Source organism: Lepisma saccharinum, chromosome 3 (assembly GCF_977018435.1).
Source record: "Lepisma saccharinum chromosome 3, izLepSacc3.1, whole genome shotgun sequence".
Taxonomy (NCBI): domain Eukaryota; kingdom Metazoa; phylum Arthropoda; class Insecta; order Zygentoma; family Lepismatidae; genus Lepisma; species Lepisma saccharinum.
The window spans coordinates 28,892,226-28,908,140 of record NC_139231.1 but is presented as its reverse complement, the minus strand read 5'-3'; the positions used below and the strand labels follow the sequence as shown (position 1 = coordinate 28,908,140).

The 15,915-nt window shown below is 36.4% G+C and overlaps 1 protein-coding gene across 1 annotated transcript in view; it reads right to left on the bottom strand.

The window, feature by feature from the left end:
- The window catches only part of LOC145985505 (uncharacterized), a 573,655-nt gene extending 558,465 nt beyond the window's left edge, over positions 1–15,190 (bottom strand). Inside the window, exon 1 of the mRNA XM_083119575.1 lies at positions 14,784–15,190. Within this exon, the coding sequence (XP_082975701.1) occupies positions 14,784–14,805 (22 nt within the window). The 5' untranslated portion in view covers positions 14,806–15,190. The remainder of the gene's footprint in view (positions 1–14,783) is intronic.
- Positions 15,191–15,915: the final 725 nt, after the last annotated feature.

Genomic DNA, 15,915 nt, shown 5'->3' with positions numbered 1-15,915 from the left:
TCTGATCTATTTAAAAAAGGAGCCCCTTGATAAAGGTTAAAAGTGACAAACACAACACATTAAAAGGTAAGGAAGGACTAAACCTTCTTCAAAAATAGTGTAAGAGGCCCGCTTTTCTAAAAAAAATACAAAAACGATTTGTTGAAACACTGTCAACATGGATGATAAACAGTTTAAACTTTGAGGAAAGTAAAATTGGCACATTCAAGAAGAATAAGCCCAACGCTTAAAATAACATTACAAACACGACACATTGCAATAATACTCTAGCCTGACAAGTTAAGTCCCGATATGCGCAGATCGCTGCGGAGCACTTCCTATTACGTCATCCTCCCCACCACTCTTCTACGTACTGGTCTGGCCTTGAGAGTACGAGTGGTGCAAACTCAGCAAAATTAAGCTAAAACAAATATGACAAACGATTTTTACTGTGTGGATTGGCCGTGCCGGCTCATATCAGTTTATCAGTGGTTCATTTGATTTAATCCGGTCTTTGAAAATGCGTGCGGTGCGCGGATCGTAAACTGTAGTATTACGCACGCGCGTTAAGGTTTATAACGAAGAGAAACTACGGGGCGAATGACTTTATTTTCTGAATGCGACATCGAGCACTGGATTGTTTTTTGTTTTTTTTTAAAGCCGAGTACGATTATTTATCGTACAACAATCACTACGAGAAGGCAATCTGATAACACGCTTGCCTGTGTTCTTTTTTAAAGCAATGAAATGTTCTTGCTCTTTACTCTTGGCTGCATATTTTTGAAATGCAAAAATCAAATCATGCCGGGTCCAACCAAATCCACAATCTGCTCTGGAAAGCCCCTTAGAGGACAGGCCAGATAAATTGTTTACAATGTTGCAACATATTTGCGAAATCAGCATAAACTTAAGTATAATGTTGTCGAGTCCTCAAGCGCCGCCACGGGAGTATCTAAATGGATGGTTTCTCAAGTTTTAAAAGAATTGGATTGGATTGATATGTTGTTTTAAGTCCACTTTATGCACAGTAAGGCTAATGGGGACTGGACCTACAGTTATAGTGGGATCCGAACCACTATGTGCCTCCACCGGGAATCGTACCCGGGACCCCTTGATTACAAGGCGACGACGCTACCACTGCACCATCGGGGAGGCCAAGTTTTAAAAGAAGCAAAAGAGTCATTGGCGAAAGGTGAGCTGAATTTCTGTACTCCGACAGGTAGAAAACAACCCAGGAAAAAGCGAATACAAATTTCGTTGAAAATTCTCAGACCATTCCGCTCCCTCCAGGCTGCAACACTGCGAACGAACGTCGCTGCGGAGAATGGAGTGGGGAAATGTGGTGCGAGATGCGCAACAGCTATTTGCAGCGTTTTGTTTTTAAACTTGTCAAGTTATAGTATTTGTTTATTTGAGTTTGTGTGAGTTAAGTCCACTTTATGCACAGGAAGGCTAATGGGGACTGGATCTACAGTTGAAAGTGGGATCCGAATCACTATGTGCTTCCACCGGGAATCGAACTCGGGACCCCTTGATTACTGTAATTGCAAGACTAGTGATCTGACCAGAGGGGGTGTGAGGAGGGCAAATGGCCATCTCCCCCAACAATTGTTTTGACAATATTTTTCAATTAATCCGGGACAAAAATCAAATTGCTGTTGTTATTATTATTATTACTATTATTTTAGTAGTCGTCGTAATAATAGTAGTATTTGCAGGGCCTCCCAGATGAGTTGAGTTTATTGAGTTGAGTTTATTGAGCAATTTTCACACCGAAAGTACCCCTGAGGGGCATTGGTGCATGTACATTACAAAATACAAACATGTTGACATCGCACATATTATATATCTATACATCAATTTGGCAGAATGTTTTTATAATATAACATAATATAATAGTAATAATTGATAAATTATTTCTTGAAGTGAACTAGTGCTGTAAAAGTACATATTATATAGTGTATACAATCTAAATGTATTTTATAAAGTTATTTAATTCTTGAACTTCTTGAACTGAATATAATGTGTATTCCAATAACAATTTTTTAACTTTACTTTTAAAGATTGTGGATCTTTCAAAATTTTTGTAACTTTTTGGTAATATATTGTATTGCCTGAGTAAAAAGGTCCCGTTTGGTATGCAGTTAGCCGCACTTTGGGAATGTGGAAGTTATCTTTTTGTCTGGTATTGTAATCGTGAGTGTCTATGTTCTTTGGATAGTTCGATTTTGTTTCGTGTATGAAAGTAAGTGTTTCAAGTATGTACAAACTTGGAAGTGTTAATATACGGAATTTTTTGAAAAGAGGTTTACATGTATCAGTTATGTGTGAATTTGCCAAAATACGCAATGCTCTTTTTTGAATTTTAAAAATCCTCTGCGATTGAGCCGAGTTCCCCCAAAATTGGATACCATACCTCAAAATACTTTCGAAGTTTGAGAAATAGATATTTAGCATACATACTGTATTGAAACTATTTTTTAAGGTTCTTAATTGGTAACATACGGTGTTTAGCCTTTCTGAATTATTCAACTTTTTATCAACATACAACTGTTTGCAATGTTTTAATGTTTTCTTGTAATTTTTTTGTACTGTTTGTAATGATCTTTAAGGGTAGGACTGTTTGCATATTAACTCTGTTTATGCAATGATCGTTTTAATTTGCTAAGATTTTTAATTTCCTTGGTTATCCTTAAGCAATTGGTTTTGTTGTGAACTCGTACTTTTTTATGGGAAAACATTTATTAAAATGGTATCTTACAGTATCAAGAAATTTTTCGAATTTCTCGTTTACGTTTACAGCAATATTGTTTATAAAATTCCATGTTTCTGATTTAAGCGCGTTTCTGAATTTTGAAATGTTCTCATCATTGTTTGTGGGTCTAATAACTCTGAATTTTTCGCGTAGTTTATGATTTCGCTTGTCTTCTATTACGTTTACCTTAATAAGCTGAGAATCATGGTCAGAAAAACCTATGCAAGTTTCTACTGAATATTTATTAACGTTTATATTGGTAAAAATATTGTCTATTGTACTTTTTGTTTTGTTGGTGATTCTAGTTGGAGTTGTAATTGAATGAAACAGACCAAAAGAGTTCATTACATCCAGAAAACTATTTTTTTCTGCTGTGTCTTTAGATACATCAATGTTAAAATCTCCACAAACAACGTTTGATGGCGTAGTGAATCAAGGAGTCCCGGGTTCGATATCTGGGGGAAGTATTTAGTGGTTCGGATCCCACTTTCAACTGTAGATCCAGTCCCTATTAGCCTTCCTGTGTATAAAGTGGACTTAACTCACACAAACTCAAATAAACAAATACTAGTATTATTGCAATGTGTCGTGTTTATAATGTTATTTTAAGCGTTGGGCTTATTCTTCTTGAATGTGCCTTTTTTACTTTCCTCACGGTTACAGTGATAAGAGTTCTGAATTGATTCATTTGGTTTATTTTACTTCGCTTTTCTGCCACTTGTGGCTACTTTGAGAAGATGGGGATGAGTTATGATATGATGGAATTGATGAATGGACACTCACAAACATCCATGCCGAGGCCGGGATTCGAATCCGGAACCCCTGTAATCGTAGCACGATGCGCAAACCACTCCCTCACGAGCTCCCGATGTCCCGGATTCGAATCCCGGCCTCGCCTCACCACTCATCCTCATTGTCGTGATTAGCCAAACGTGTCAGAAAATCGACGCTAAGTAGCAAAAATACAAACACAAATGCAAATTTGAATTGTGTGCTTCAATAAAAGAGTCGATTTCCTAGACACTACCACCCCACCAAAAAAAATAATTGCAAAATCGAACAATGTCCGCGATTACAACACTAATTAATTCCATTCGTCATGAATAATTGAAATTTGACGACCGATGGAATGGAACTCCGTAATGACGATTCCCTCCTTATTTTGGATCCAGCTTAGCATGCTGATCAATTCAACACGCTGGCGAGCGTGTGTATGGACGGCCACTCACGCAAGAGACGTTATGTATAATTCAGAGCAAATTATTCGTCTCGAGGAGACTCCAAGATTCCGGGCGTTCCCTTCGACCGTCGCGCACGTGGTGGACGGTCTGCGAGGTACACACGTGGTCCTCTTCGTCCTCTCGACAAATGGGGTTACCGAGCGTGCACAGAATGGGATTAATACCAGATAATATTGACATAGCAACGACAATGCTCAATCTCCTGGGATATCAATCAAAGCAGACCTCGCTTCAGCTGTTTTACGTCATCTGGTTTGTTGGAAGTTGATTGGCTCGTGTGCAACCAATTGCAGACTGAATGCAAGGGATTGAAATACATAAAATTATTATTGTTTGTTTAAATTGACTTGCTTTTTTTATCAATGGCATTATTCCTTGTTTTAAATCAAGTGCGTGTATTCTATAAGCTTTTTTATACAAATAAGAGATGGCACTGAGGTACAGGACAATACAATCTGACACAAGTTTCACTTTCATGTACCTCTAATAGAAAGGAAAGTATTTAGTTAGTGCAAAATATTTCTACGTGGAAAACTCAATAATTTTAAATGATTATATTAAAAGAAGTGCAAGTGTATACAAACTGTAAAAACCTGATAATTTTTATTAATAAACGGAATATGTATTCCTTCTGTGTTTGTCCATGTCAAGGTTTTGATGATTTACATGTATTTATTAATTGATTTAGTTTATTTTACGTCTCTTTTCTGTCACTTTTGGCTAATAGCGACGATAGGTATGAGTGGTGATACGATTAGATGCATGAAGGGACATTCACAAACACATAAGAACGACACAACACGGGGACCACAGAATATTATACTGACTGTGGGTCTCAACGTCAGACCCTTCCTAGTCTGCAATATGCAGTCAAGGCTGTACAACGTGGAAGACGGGTTGACACTTGGGTGCCCTTTGGTCACACCTTACGCCCCCTAGCAGTAGTGTCGATAAGATGGTGTGTGTGTGTAGGAGTGGGGGATTTGCCTCCCAATTCTTGTCACTTTTGTCTCTGCACTATGACCTCATAATGCTAAGCATTGTCTACCAAGAGAAAGCAAACTGTTCTTGCTTCCCTAGTTTTGTCACTCAATCGCTGCTACTGTCCCCAAGGTTTGGATGAGTACATTAGGTCGCCATATTGAATATCTATGATTCTGATAATGTTCCCCATGTTACTTTCGGCTCATGAAGGCCCCAAAATAGACAGGAAATTTAAATGGCATATTTCTAGCTATCATGGATTTCTGGAACCTTCACTGATAGCAAATGTAATTTTATCTTCATGGGCGACTTGTAAAATGTAGAAGCAGTCACTTTTGGGAAAGCAAAGCCTAGGATTCTTTTGTAGAGGCATTTTGGCTGACATTTTGTTAGTACATTTATAACATTTTGGTGTCATTGCACTGATTGTTAGAAGAGCATATTTTATGGTATTTCATGCATTTACAGATAATCACGAAAACATACAGCAATAAAAGCTAACAGCTGTGTGTGTTTACAGATTGTATTCCTTTTACGATAGGATTAAGATTTTGAAGTGGATTATCTCTGTTGATAAGAGAGAAGGTTTCCAGTTTAGTTGCATCCATAGTGGATGATACGGAAACATTCTAAAGGCTGGTTTACAATGGTCGAATAAACACGCGAGTAAGTAAAGCGAGGTACATGGCTCGCGAACTCTACTGCTCACTTGACCAATGGAAATGGCGAAGCACGACAGTAGAGGTGATTGGATGACGAGTGTATACTCCTGTTATGAATTGGAGGCGTCTCCGCATCTGCATCATAATTGATTAATTTGTTGTTTTAAGCCCACTTTTCGCACAGAAAGTTAATCGGGACTGGACCTACAGTTTGAAATGGGATCCGAACCACTATGTGTCTCAACCGGGTATCGAACCCGGGACCCCTTGATTAGCAGCCTACAACGTTACCGCTACGCCGCCATCGGGGAGGTCATATCTGCATCATAAAGTTCGAGTTTTATGTTTAAAGTTCTCTTTATGCACAGATAGGCTAGTCGGAACTTGGTCTAGTTTAAAATGCTATTCGACCCACCCTGCGCCTCCATCGGGTATCGAACTCGGGATCCCTTGATTGCAAAGCGACGACGCTCCCTGTACACTATACGCCATCGTGAGGCGTATCTGCATCATAAAGTTAGTGAACCTGCAACGGACATAAGTATGGATGGGAAATGTATTAGAGAAATAAATAAATGAAACTGGGTGCGTCATAGTTTAAATATTGTTTTAAAATGCACGGGGTATGTGTCTACTTATTTTAATTTGGACACTTAAGGACATTGCAGACGGTAAAGATAAATTCATATCAATAAAATCATGTAGAAAACAAGCGTTCAAGATCTTTTTTACCCAATATCAAAGACTACACATGGATTTATTCCACCATCCCTTTTCACTGGAGCTTGGTAAAATATTTGTAAACAATCCCTAGTCAAAGAATAAGTGAACCTGGAATACCCTCTAGGACCTCGTCCCACTTAAGTTACTGACCTGCCAGTCAAATGTAAAATAGGGCCTCCTCGATGGCGCAGTGGTAGCGTCGTCGCCTTGTATTCAAGGGGTCCAGGGTTCGATAAACTGTAGGTCCAGTCCCGATTAGCGTTACTGTGCACAAAGTGGACTTAAAACACCAACTCTTCCTTCCTTCCTTCAAATGTAAAACACCATTTCAATCAAGAAAAGTGTGAAAGCTTGCGTGATCACTTTGAAAATACTTTCTTGAAGTTTGTGTAATTTCAAATTGAGTTTATCTCTTACTTCTAAACTCGAAATGGTACCGGACTAAACGGTCTCTTATAGGGACATAGGCCGAGAGCGAACAAACAAAAGCCTGCGAGCGCACAAAATCTATGGCTATGTTGCCACGTTCTGTCAGCTGTTTCCTTTTCAACATGAATGCTTATCTGCGTAATAATCTTATTTCTATATGCTAATTTTATATTTACTCTTAAATTCTTTCTTTCTAACCTAACCTTACCTAACCTAACCTAACAAAAAATAACTTCTATCCAAAGAGGCCATTTCAATTAGGGAAGGAAGGATGATCTCCGAAGGAAGGGCAGCCATTACACAATCATAGATGTGGCAACGCAGCATTGGATGTTGTGCGCTCGTGGCACCTTTCATATAGCAGGAGCGCACACTTTCACATTCTTGCGCTAGTGGATTTATAGCCTCGTTCACGATCTCGTCTCGATTTCTTAACGTCCTAAAATTTATTTTAAAAAGCCATATAGTAGACTCCCTGGCTGAGCACTTTAAGTGATAGACTTTCCATCTCGCCACCGAACTTCCCGGATTCGAGACAACGGACTAAACATGGGTGTTATTTGCGAGTGTCCCTTCATCAAATCCATGTAACAAACACTCCTTCTCATCGTCGCTATTAGCCAAAAGTGGAAGAAGAGCTACGATAACTGACAAAACAAACAAACGTACAAAATGTCATAATCAGACATCTCAGTGCCTGGATAAGTGGTACAGTAATGCTCAAAAGTATTGCTTCGATTTAGTTTATTTTGCTTCGTTTGAAAATTTTGATTAATCGCAAAAGTGAGGATGAGTTTTGATGTGAAGATATTGATGAAGGGACACTCACAAAGAGTACCCATGCCCAGGATTCGAACCTGGTACCTCTGGCGTCGAAGTCAAAACTATTGCATTCTAGTACTAAAGTCACAAACAAGACGAGACTTTCAGAGCAAGTCAGAGAAAGCCAGAGATCTCAGATTCACACCTTGGTCAATGCATGGATGTATCACTGTCTTTGTCCATGCATCAATTTCATCCGTTCATCAATCATCATCCTCATGATTAAACCAATAGCGGCGTAAAATAAACAAAAAAAACTTGCGTTTCGAAGAGTCTGGTCTAATTCCTGTATCTATTTTGAAATGGCGATCTCGTCTAGTTTAGAATTTGTCTCGACATCACCTCAATTAAACTTTAAATTCTGCGTAAAATAATTATTACTATTGATCCGACCGACCATGGCGGGACTCAATTTATGGGAGATTAACTAAGAAATTAATTTTCAAATTTCAAATCAAATTTTAAATTCACACAAACTAACGGAGGGACCGATGGAGGAGGACGGGGGAAGGGGGCTTACATGGTACAGTGGGATGCACAAGTATTGCTCGTCAAATTGTCCATGACTTTATTTCATTAATTTTTATCTTGCATCTTACGTGTTTTTAAGGAATAGATTTTTATGTGTGCTGGTGCAGAGGTTATCAGCTGCTTGTCTGGTGTTTTGTTTCAATTCTTGAGGCTCTCATTTTGTAAACAAAGAGAATAAACATGATGATGAACAATATGCTTCGTAATACTTATGCATCTCACTGTACTATATGATTAAAAATTAATGTTAGGTTTGTGAGCATAAAAGCTAATGCTACGAATATGAAATTGCTGCAAAAAACGAAGACATCATTTTGATGTTCAATGTGCTCACAAAACTAGAAAAACTGCAATGTATTATGTAAAACTTTAACTACAAAAGAAATTTAACACCTGTTCACAGACAAATAACTTTAGAATTATTAACTAGTTATCTGTGATATTAACTCGTTTTGTAAAACTCGTCGCAATTTGTTTGTCTGTTGGATTCAATAATCAAACGAATCAATGTGTATTCATTGGTCAGAAACTTAGCAATTTACTTTCTATTTCGATGTGAATTAACTGATTCGTCAGTTCGCTCAAGTTCTTATTTCTCGTAAAGACAATTCGTCTAATCTGATCTCTGTTATACAATGTCAAACCTTTTATCTTCTAGAGGTTCATTCATGTAAAAAACCAACACATGAACATTTTCGCGTGTGTCGGATTTTTCTGTATTATATATAGTTGGATGGATATGCCAATAAAAGTGACATTACTTGTTCAAATGATTTTGAGAAAAGGTATCGATTTCTCACTACCTTGCAAAGTTTAGATCTTTTTCAGAAAACAACTATGAAGTTTTGTGTTCTCATTATTATACAGTGTAATTCCACTAAGTCTCTGATCTAAACTTTATTATGAATGTTAATTATTACATTGTAATGCATTGCCTTGTTTTTGGGCTTCTAACAAGGAACCAATTTTCATACAAAACATTATTACTTAAATTACTGTTATATTCAATTAAAATTTGTATCACAAGGTACAATTTCAAATACAAGTGAAACTGGTTAACGAAAGTTAGACGTAACATGCATTCTCAGTTGGATAGTAAGTTAATAATCATCAAAAAGCCCCTCTTCCATCGGTCTCTCCATAAGTTTGTTCAACTATCGAAACAATAAAATGTTAATGCGCTTACAGAGACGAAATTATGTCATGAGAGATAATGATGTTGATATGATAACTCCATAGCTAACCTGTAGATATCTTGAAAAAGAATAAATCACAAAATATTAGTTTAACGTGACGCAAACTATTTCCATTGGGCTGTCTATCTTTCTGTCTACGGTAGCGAAATAATGAAAGGCAAGAATCGATTGTAAGTTTTAATTTTACGAAATCTTTGAAAGTCTGAGAGTGGTCAATATGAAATTTCTTGAGGTGGGAGATCTATATTGATATTCATGAGATAAATACACATATTCTCGATTTGTGTGTTTTGCCTCTTGTGGTCGAAATTCGAAACTAGTGGAGAGATATAAATTAGTATAGACAAACAGGTGTAATTTGGTACAAGGAAAAACATACCTGATACAGTGAGATGCACGAGTATTGCTCGGCAAATTGTCAATGACTATTTCCATTAATGTTTGTCTTGCATCCGGTGTGTTTTTTACGTATTTTTACGTATGATGCTGGAGCGATTGTCAACAGCTTGTTTGAGGTTTTCTTTCAATTCTTGAAGCTCACATGTACGAACATGGTGATGTACAATTTGCTTGGTAATACTTATGCATCCCACTGTACTATCTTATTGTGATACAAAATATCTCTATCGGTTCTATCAGTCTCTATGCGAGTCAAGGAACAAAACGTCTGTAGTTGAAATATCTTAACCTTCGACATCTAAAGCACAACTCAAGATAAGACTATGTTATTTGATAAAGTGATACACATATAAATGTTATTAATTTTTGTCTATTCTTTTCAATAATCGAAAGAATCGATAGCTATTGATTAATCAGAAAGTTATCAAATTCCTTTTATGTCGACATAACTGATTGGTTAATTTGCCAGTTTTTTCATTACTACCCTATCATGGCTACACAGGAAATGCAGCACCAACTTATTGTTACGATAACAGTACGTTTGGAGAAAAAGTATAGTGTTCAAATGGAAATTGCACGTTGATAACTGTTATTTCCACACATTCGAACATTTATTACAAACGTAGCATAAGTGTAATTTGGCGCCTTTGTTCGCATTAATATTGCAACATGTTGAGACAACATTTCTCCTAAATCACGAACAATCTCGAACACATATTAATTTGTTGATCATTGCTATGTCACTAAAATATTCCCTTAAATATATAATTTCCGGCTGTTGCCCCCCCCCCCACTTTTTGCCACTTTTGCTCCCGCACTATGCTAAACCTTATGTATCAAGGGAAAGTAAACTGTTCTTGCCCCCCCCCCCTCCACATACTTTTGGCACATTCCCCCTTACAGATTTGGTAAGACTTACGTGCGCAATTTGTATCACAAATATGAATTTAACAGATATATATGGACTCTTCTGGTATTCATATTTTCACAATAAAATATTCTTCACATTACATAACCTCTTGGAAATTCCTTTTATTGTAACACATAAAAACTAAATAGCTCCAAAGTGTACTGTACACTAAATTCACATTCGTTAAATGTTTCTAAAATAGTAAATTAAATGGGTTGTCTATTGTAGACGTTGTTTCAAATATGAATTGTAATAGCTCTTTGTATAAGATGTGTATAATGTAAATAAAAATGTTCTTGTTTTACTTCCATAGTATGGTATGAAGAAATTCCTTAGTTATGGCCTTGCACATATGTTACTCAAAACATAAATTGTTCTGAGGAAATATTTTGTTAATATAGTATTTTAAACAATAGGAATTTACAAACAAATTACTACATTTAATTCGATACAAGTTTTAAACATTCAGGGTATTCTCCAGAGACACACTTATTTTCAAAATAATTTATATGTCTTTCTTGTAATGTATAATCAAGTAAGAAAGTATGAGTACCCAAATTGCCCATCACAATATTTAATCAATTTGTTTAGATCCATTTCATGTTAAAGATTTGCCTTCTCTAACACCACCAGAAGAAAATTAAGACCATTCCATTGGATGTAATCTAAGAACAATTAAAAATAGTGGCGGGTATTTTCTGACTGTACCAATTTCAGTTTCGGTTTAGGCTTGTGTAATATTAACATTGATCAACTACAAGAAAGTATAATTATATTTCTTTGTTGTATTGAGAGCTCAATTTCTTATTCAATTTAGTCATCAGATGATTTTTCAATAAGCTAGAAGATTTTGCGTATATCGTATCATATATATATATTAATAAAATGCATATTGTATTTTTCTTGCCCTTTAATTGTGTTGCAATTTACGTTTTAGTATGACACTTCGCCCCAAGCCACCAACTAATAATTATACGGTCCTAATTACATGTGTCAATTGTTTTCTCTATCCTTTATTTTTCACACACGGCAAATGAAGAAACAAGAAAAGTGGATGACTTCAAAAATATTATTTATTCCTTGATAGCACAATCACTGTTGATCCACCTTGCAGAGTAAATTATTGTAAGTATGTTTTTTTCGATTAATACATAACTACATAAGCATTATTGTTATTGAAACTAGAATTGTATCGAAATTTGTAAAAAAATAGACAACTTCTAGGAGCGAGTGTCCTACCCCTGGACATAATCTCACCAATATCCGAATTTAGTTATTGGTTTTACAAAGATATATAACATTTAAAATTTACTTCACCATTTACAATCTTTTACTTTGTGTTATTCGTTGAGAGAGGTTATTTTAATTCCTAGTACCTGGCTAGTTATTTATTAAGTTTCAACCTTAGATTTTTATGTTATCATAGTTGTAATAGCATTGTTATAAAACTGTAATTATTGTATCAGGATTATTATTATTACTATAGCAACACTCCGAATCATGCTCTTTAGGCTAGAAAGGTCAAAGAAAATGCTTAAAAAGGTAAGGTGAGAAATATTTTAGTTACAGTGGAAGAGTGAATGTTAGAATCAACATAGATGAATCAACAAATGTTTCTATTTCCTGTTACTTTTAAATAACTTTATACCAGCAAATATGGGCCTTTCTCTTCCTTAATATGTTCTTAGTTTCATTGTTTAATGTGAAGTTCTCCACACGAGTATCTATTTATAGGCCTATATGTTTTGTTAGTTTTGCTGTACACTTTCTATTGGTGAAGTTTGGAAAGTTTGTTGAAACTATCGATTGTTATCTAGTATTGGTATGTACGAGCAGATAGGCAGACTTAATGTATTTTACCTATTTTAAATTCAAAGACCTTTCATGTCTCAACGTGAATCTTTAAAATGTTATTATAATAGGTCATGTTTAAAATAGACTATTTATGGCGAACTGCTATAATCCGATTTAGACATTTTATATTAAATATCGATATGCTTTAAAGTATACACTCGGAAGAATCCAACTATCACATGTGGTATAGTAAGCTAGAATTTTCCTACTGTCTCTGTCCACCAAAATTTATTGTTGTACCTCTTTTAGCTTTAGACATAGGATCTATATTTGACATGAAAAAACAAACAAAATATGAGCACGAAATTTGTAATCTAACAACAGTACGAGCCGTTATCTATGATTTTTAGATAAGCACTGTGTTTATTTGTGTGCGTGAGTGTATTACACCAATATCACACATGTTTCTGAAATCTGGAGGTATGTATCATATCATTGCCCCAAATTCCAACCCTCATGCAACAATCAAGTCCTTTCTGGAATAACATAACATTTACAAATGTATTTTAACAATACAACGCAAGTAAACTTCTAACTGAAAAACTGGGTTACACAAGGTGCAGCATATAGCAACGTCCAAATGACCACATTTGTAAGTAAATATCTTTAGTACATACGTAGATTCAACCAATAGATTTTTCTGAACACTAATATTTCTCTGCAAAATTCAACATGCTGCATTGACAATGCATTCTCTACAAGAAAACATACTGCATATAATTTCTGTGTGTACACCCAACGGCGAAAGAAACAGTAGGCGAATTGTCCACCAGCATTTTCATTCGGTCTGAATTACACAGTGTGATGACAATGAATTGAAATAAAGACGTCAATTAGCAGAGAACAATGTCTGCTTCGAACCAACATACAATAGTTTCATTCCTTAAAACAACACAGGATGTAGAATAAAAAAGTAATGAAAATAGCGGTGGACAATTTGATTACCATTACCTTTGCTGTTAATAAGTATTACCAAGCAAATTGTCCATCACCACGTTTACTCCCTTTATTTTATGCAATGAGAGCTTCAAGAACTGATACAAAACACCAAACAATCTGCTTACGACCTCTGAAACAGTATACGTAAAAATGCAGTCCGTAAAAATACGTAGGATGAAGATGAATACCAACGAAAATAGTCATGGACAATGTGCTGAGCAATACTTATGGATCCCACTGTACACGGGCACTCAATAACGTTAGAAGAGATCACAGTCGTAGTATTTCTTGGAGGGCATGGCAATTAAGATTACGCATGTTCTGGACAATATTAATCATATCACAGAGAATATATAACAGCATACAGCGACACGTTAATTTATTCTCACCAGCGTGAAAAGTCTTATCAAAAAGCTATAAATTCACAATGTGTTATCTCGTTCAGAGTGAGTACAGTAACGTATGTGAATATCACTCTGACGCGTTAAAAATGTGGAAGTTACTTTCTTTACACAGCACGAGATCGAACTGTAACACATATTTTCTATTTTAATTTTTAAACGGCTACCTCATTCTTCTTCATATCAGAATTACTTAATAAGGAAAACATGTGAATAAAGATTACGTTGTATCATTATTAGATGCTATCTAGTTCGACTACTGCACAAGCAGACTCACGTTCCCTAATATTTTTTTTCGAACTGAGCACAAGTACAGTGCTACTTGGCTCCTTTCATTACGTTTGATTTCTGTAAGTTAGTGTCGTAAGAATATGATTGTTGAGATTGGACTACTAAAAAAAGCTATGAAGCAGATGATCGTCTTGTTTGGTACAGTAAGGTTTAAAGATAGCGGGAGTAAATAGTCAATTTTCATTCACTTACATTTTAAAACAAGTGTTTTTTTAGAAGGAATATAATAGCATTGGAGCTCGTCTTGTGCACATAATGAATGAACATTGTGATATGCACTTTGAACACGATTGTACAATGTAACTTGACATTCATTTTCTCTGACAGTAGCGCTTCTATGCAGAGTACTTCTACAAGTTTAGCTAGGTGTTGTAAATCTAGTGTAAACAGGTGTTGTTTAGTTAAATTTGCAAGAAACACATAACGGATCATTATTACCCAGGTGTCATTGTGACAAAATGCAGTCGATGCAACGATGCACCGTTGTGCATATTACATGTCGCAACATGTAATTCGACATGTGTCCTTATCATATTATAAGGAACTGTCGCAAAGAGTGCTCCCAACACGCATATAATAAAACTGTGTCACTGGGGAAGACCCGGTTATCACACAACTGCAACAATCTCGGCTGTATCGGTGTGCAAGGGAAAGTTCGGTCACTTACCTGTTACGCTTAGAAGGGACATCTTGTCGGCATCTACATCTACAGGTCCCTATTTCATCGTATATCACATTGCGAGTAACAACAAACAGATGATAACTGCACGGGAACTACCAACTTCTCCTTCAACACTACCCAACACACTTGTACAGAGAGTCGCCATATTGGGCCGACTGAAACTCCAATGACGTCATTACCATGGCAACTCTAGAGTCAACCTCACACTTTTCCCTCCCTCCGAAATTCAACGTGATAACCACTTCCTTTACGGGGCAGATAACTATATAATGGAGCGACGCCACAGCACCATTGCACACGGAACAACCTCACGTCAAGATTTGAAACTTTCGCAAGTCCCCATATCAGCAGGCTGCTTCATATTGATTGGCCATGAGACCAAGGGACCCATTCTAACACTTTTCCCACTGATCAATAAAACTATATAGGCTACCGTATACGCGTAGTACGGCGCCTGGAGAACGCGAGGCCAGCACCATCTATTGGAGCGTCGCAGAAGGAGCTGCAGTGTAACGTGACGCATGCGCAGTGTGGCCGTGGACCTAAATTTCACTGCGAGGATCCGATTACTGGCATTATCGTGTATTCAAACCCGAAAAGCAACAAGATTTGCGGTCGTGAGGCCTGATTAATAAAGAAAGGAAGTGTTTATGTGTAGTACGGCGAAATTCCGGCGTCGAGAAAAAGAGGAAGTTGTGGGTTTTGCAAGCAGTTATGTAACTCTGACCAGGACATTTAAACAACTCTCTAACCGTAAATAAGAATATAACCCGTTTGTTTTATTTGCCTACACATCAGAACATTATCATGTACAGTCTTTCTTAAATAATCGAGACTTAGCATTTTTTTGGCAAGGGAGATGTGTTCCCTAAATATAGCTATAGAAATTCATATTGTGAAGAAACTTATTGAATTAAGTTGCATTTTAAGGGCATATTTTGGCATATTTGGCCATTTCTACGTGATAAAGCATATTTTGATGGATTTTCGGTCATATTCAGCATATTTTCGCTTTTTCAAGAAATATGCAGTCATTTTCCAAGTGTATTCGTTCTTACTCCTACGTTCACTCGAGGGTTTTCTCTTTTTTGGACTGTAGCAAAATGTTTCTCATTTC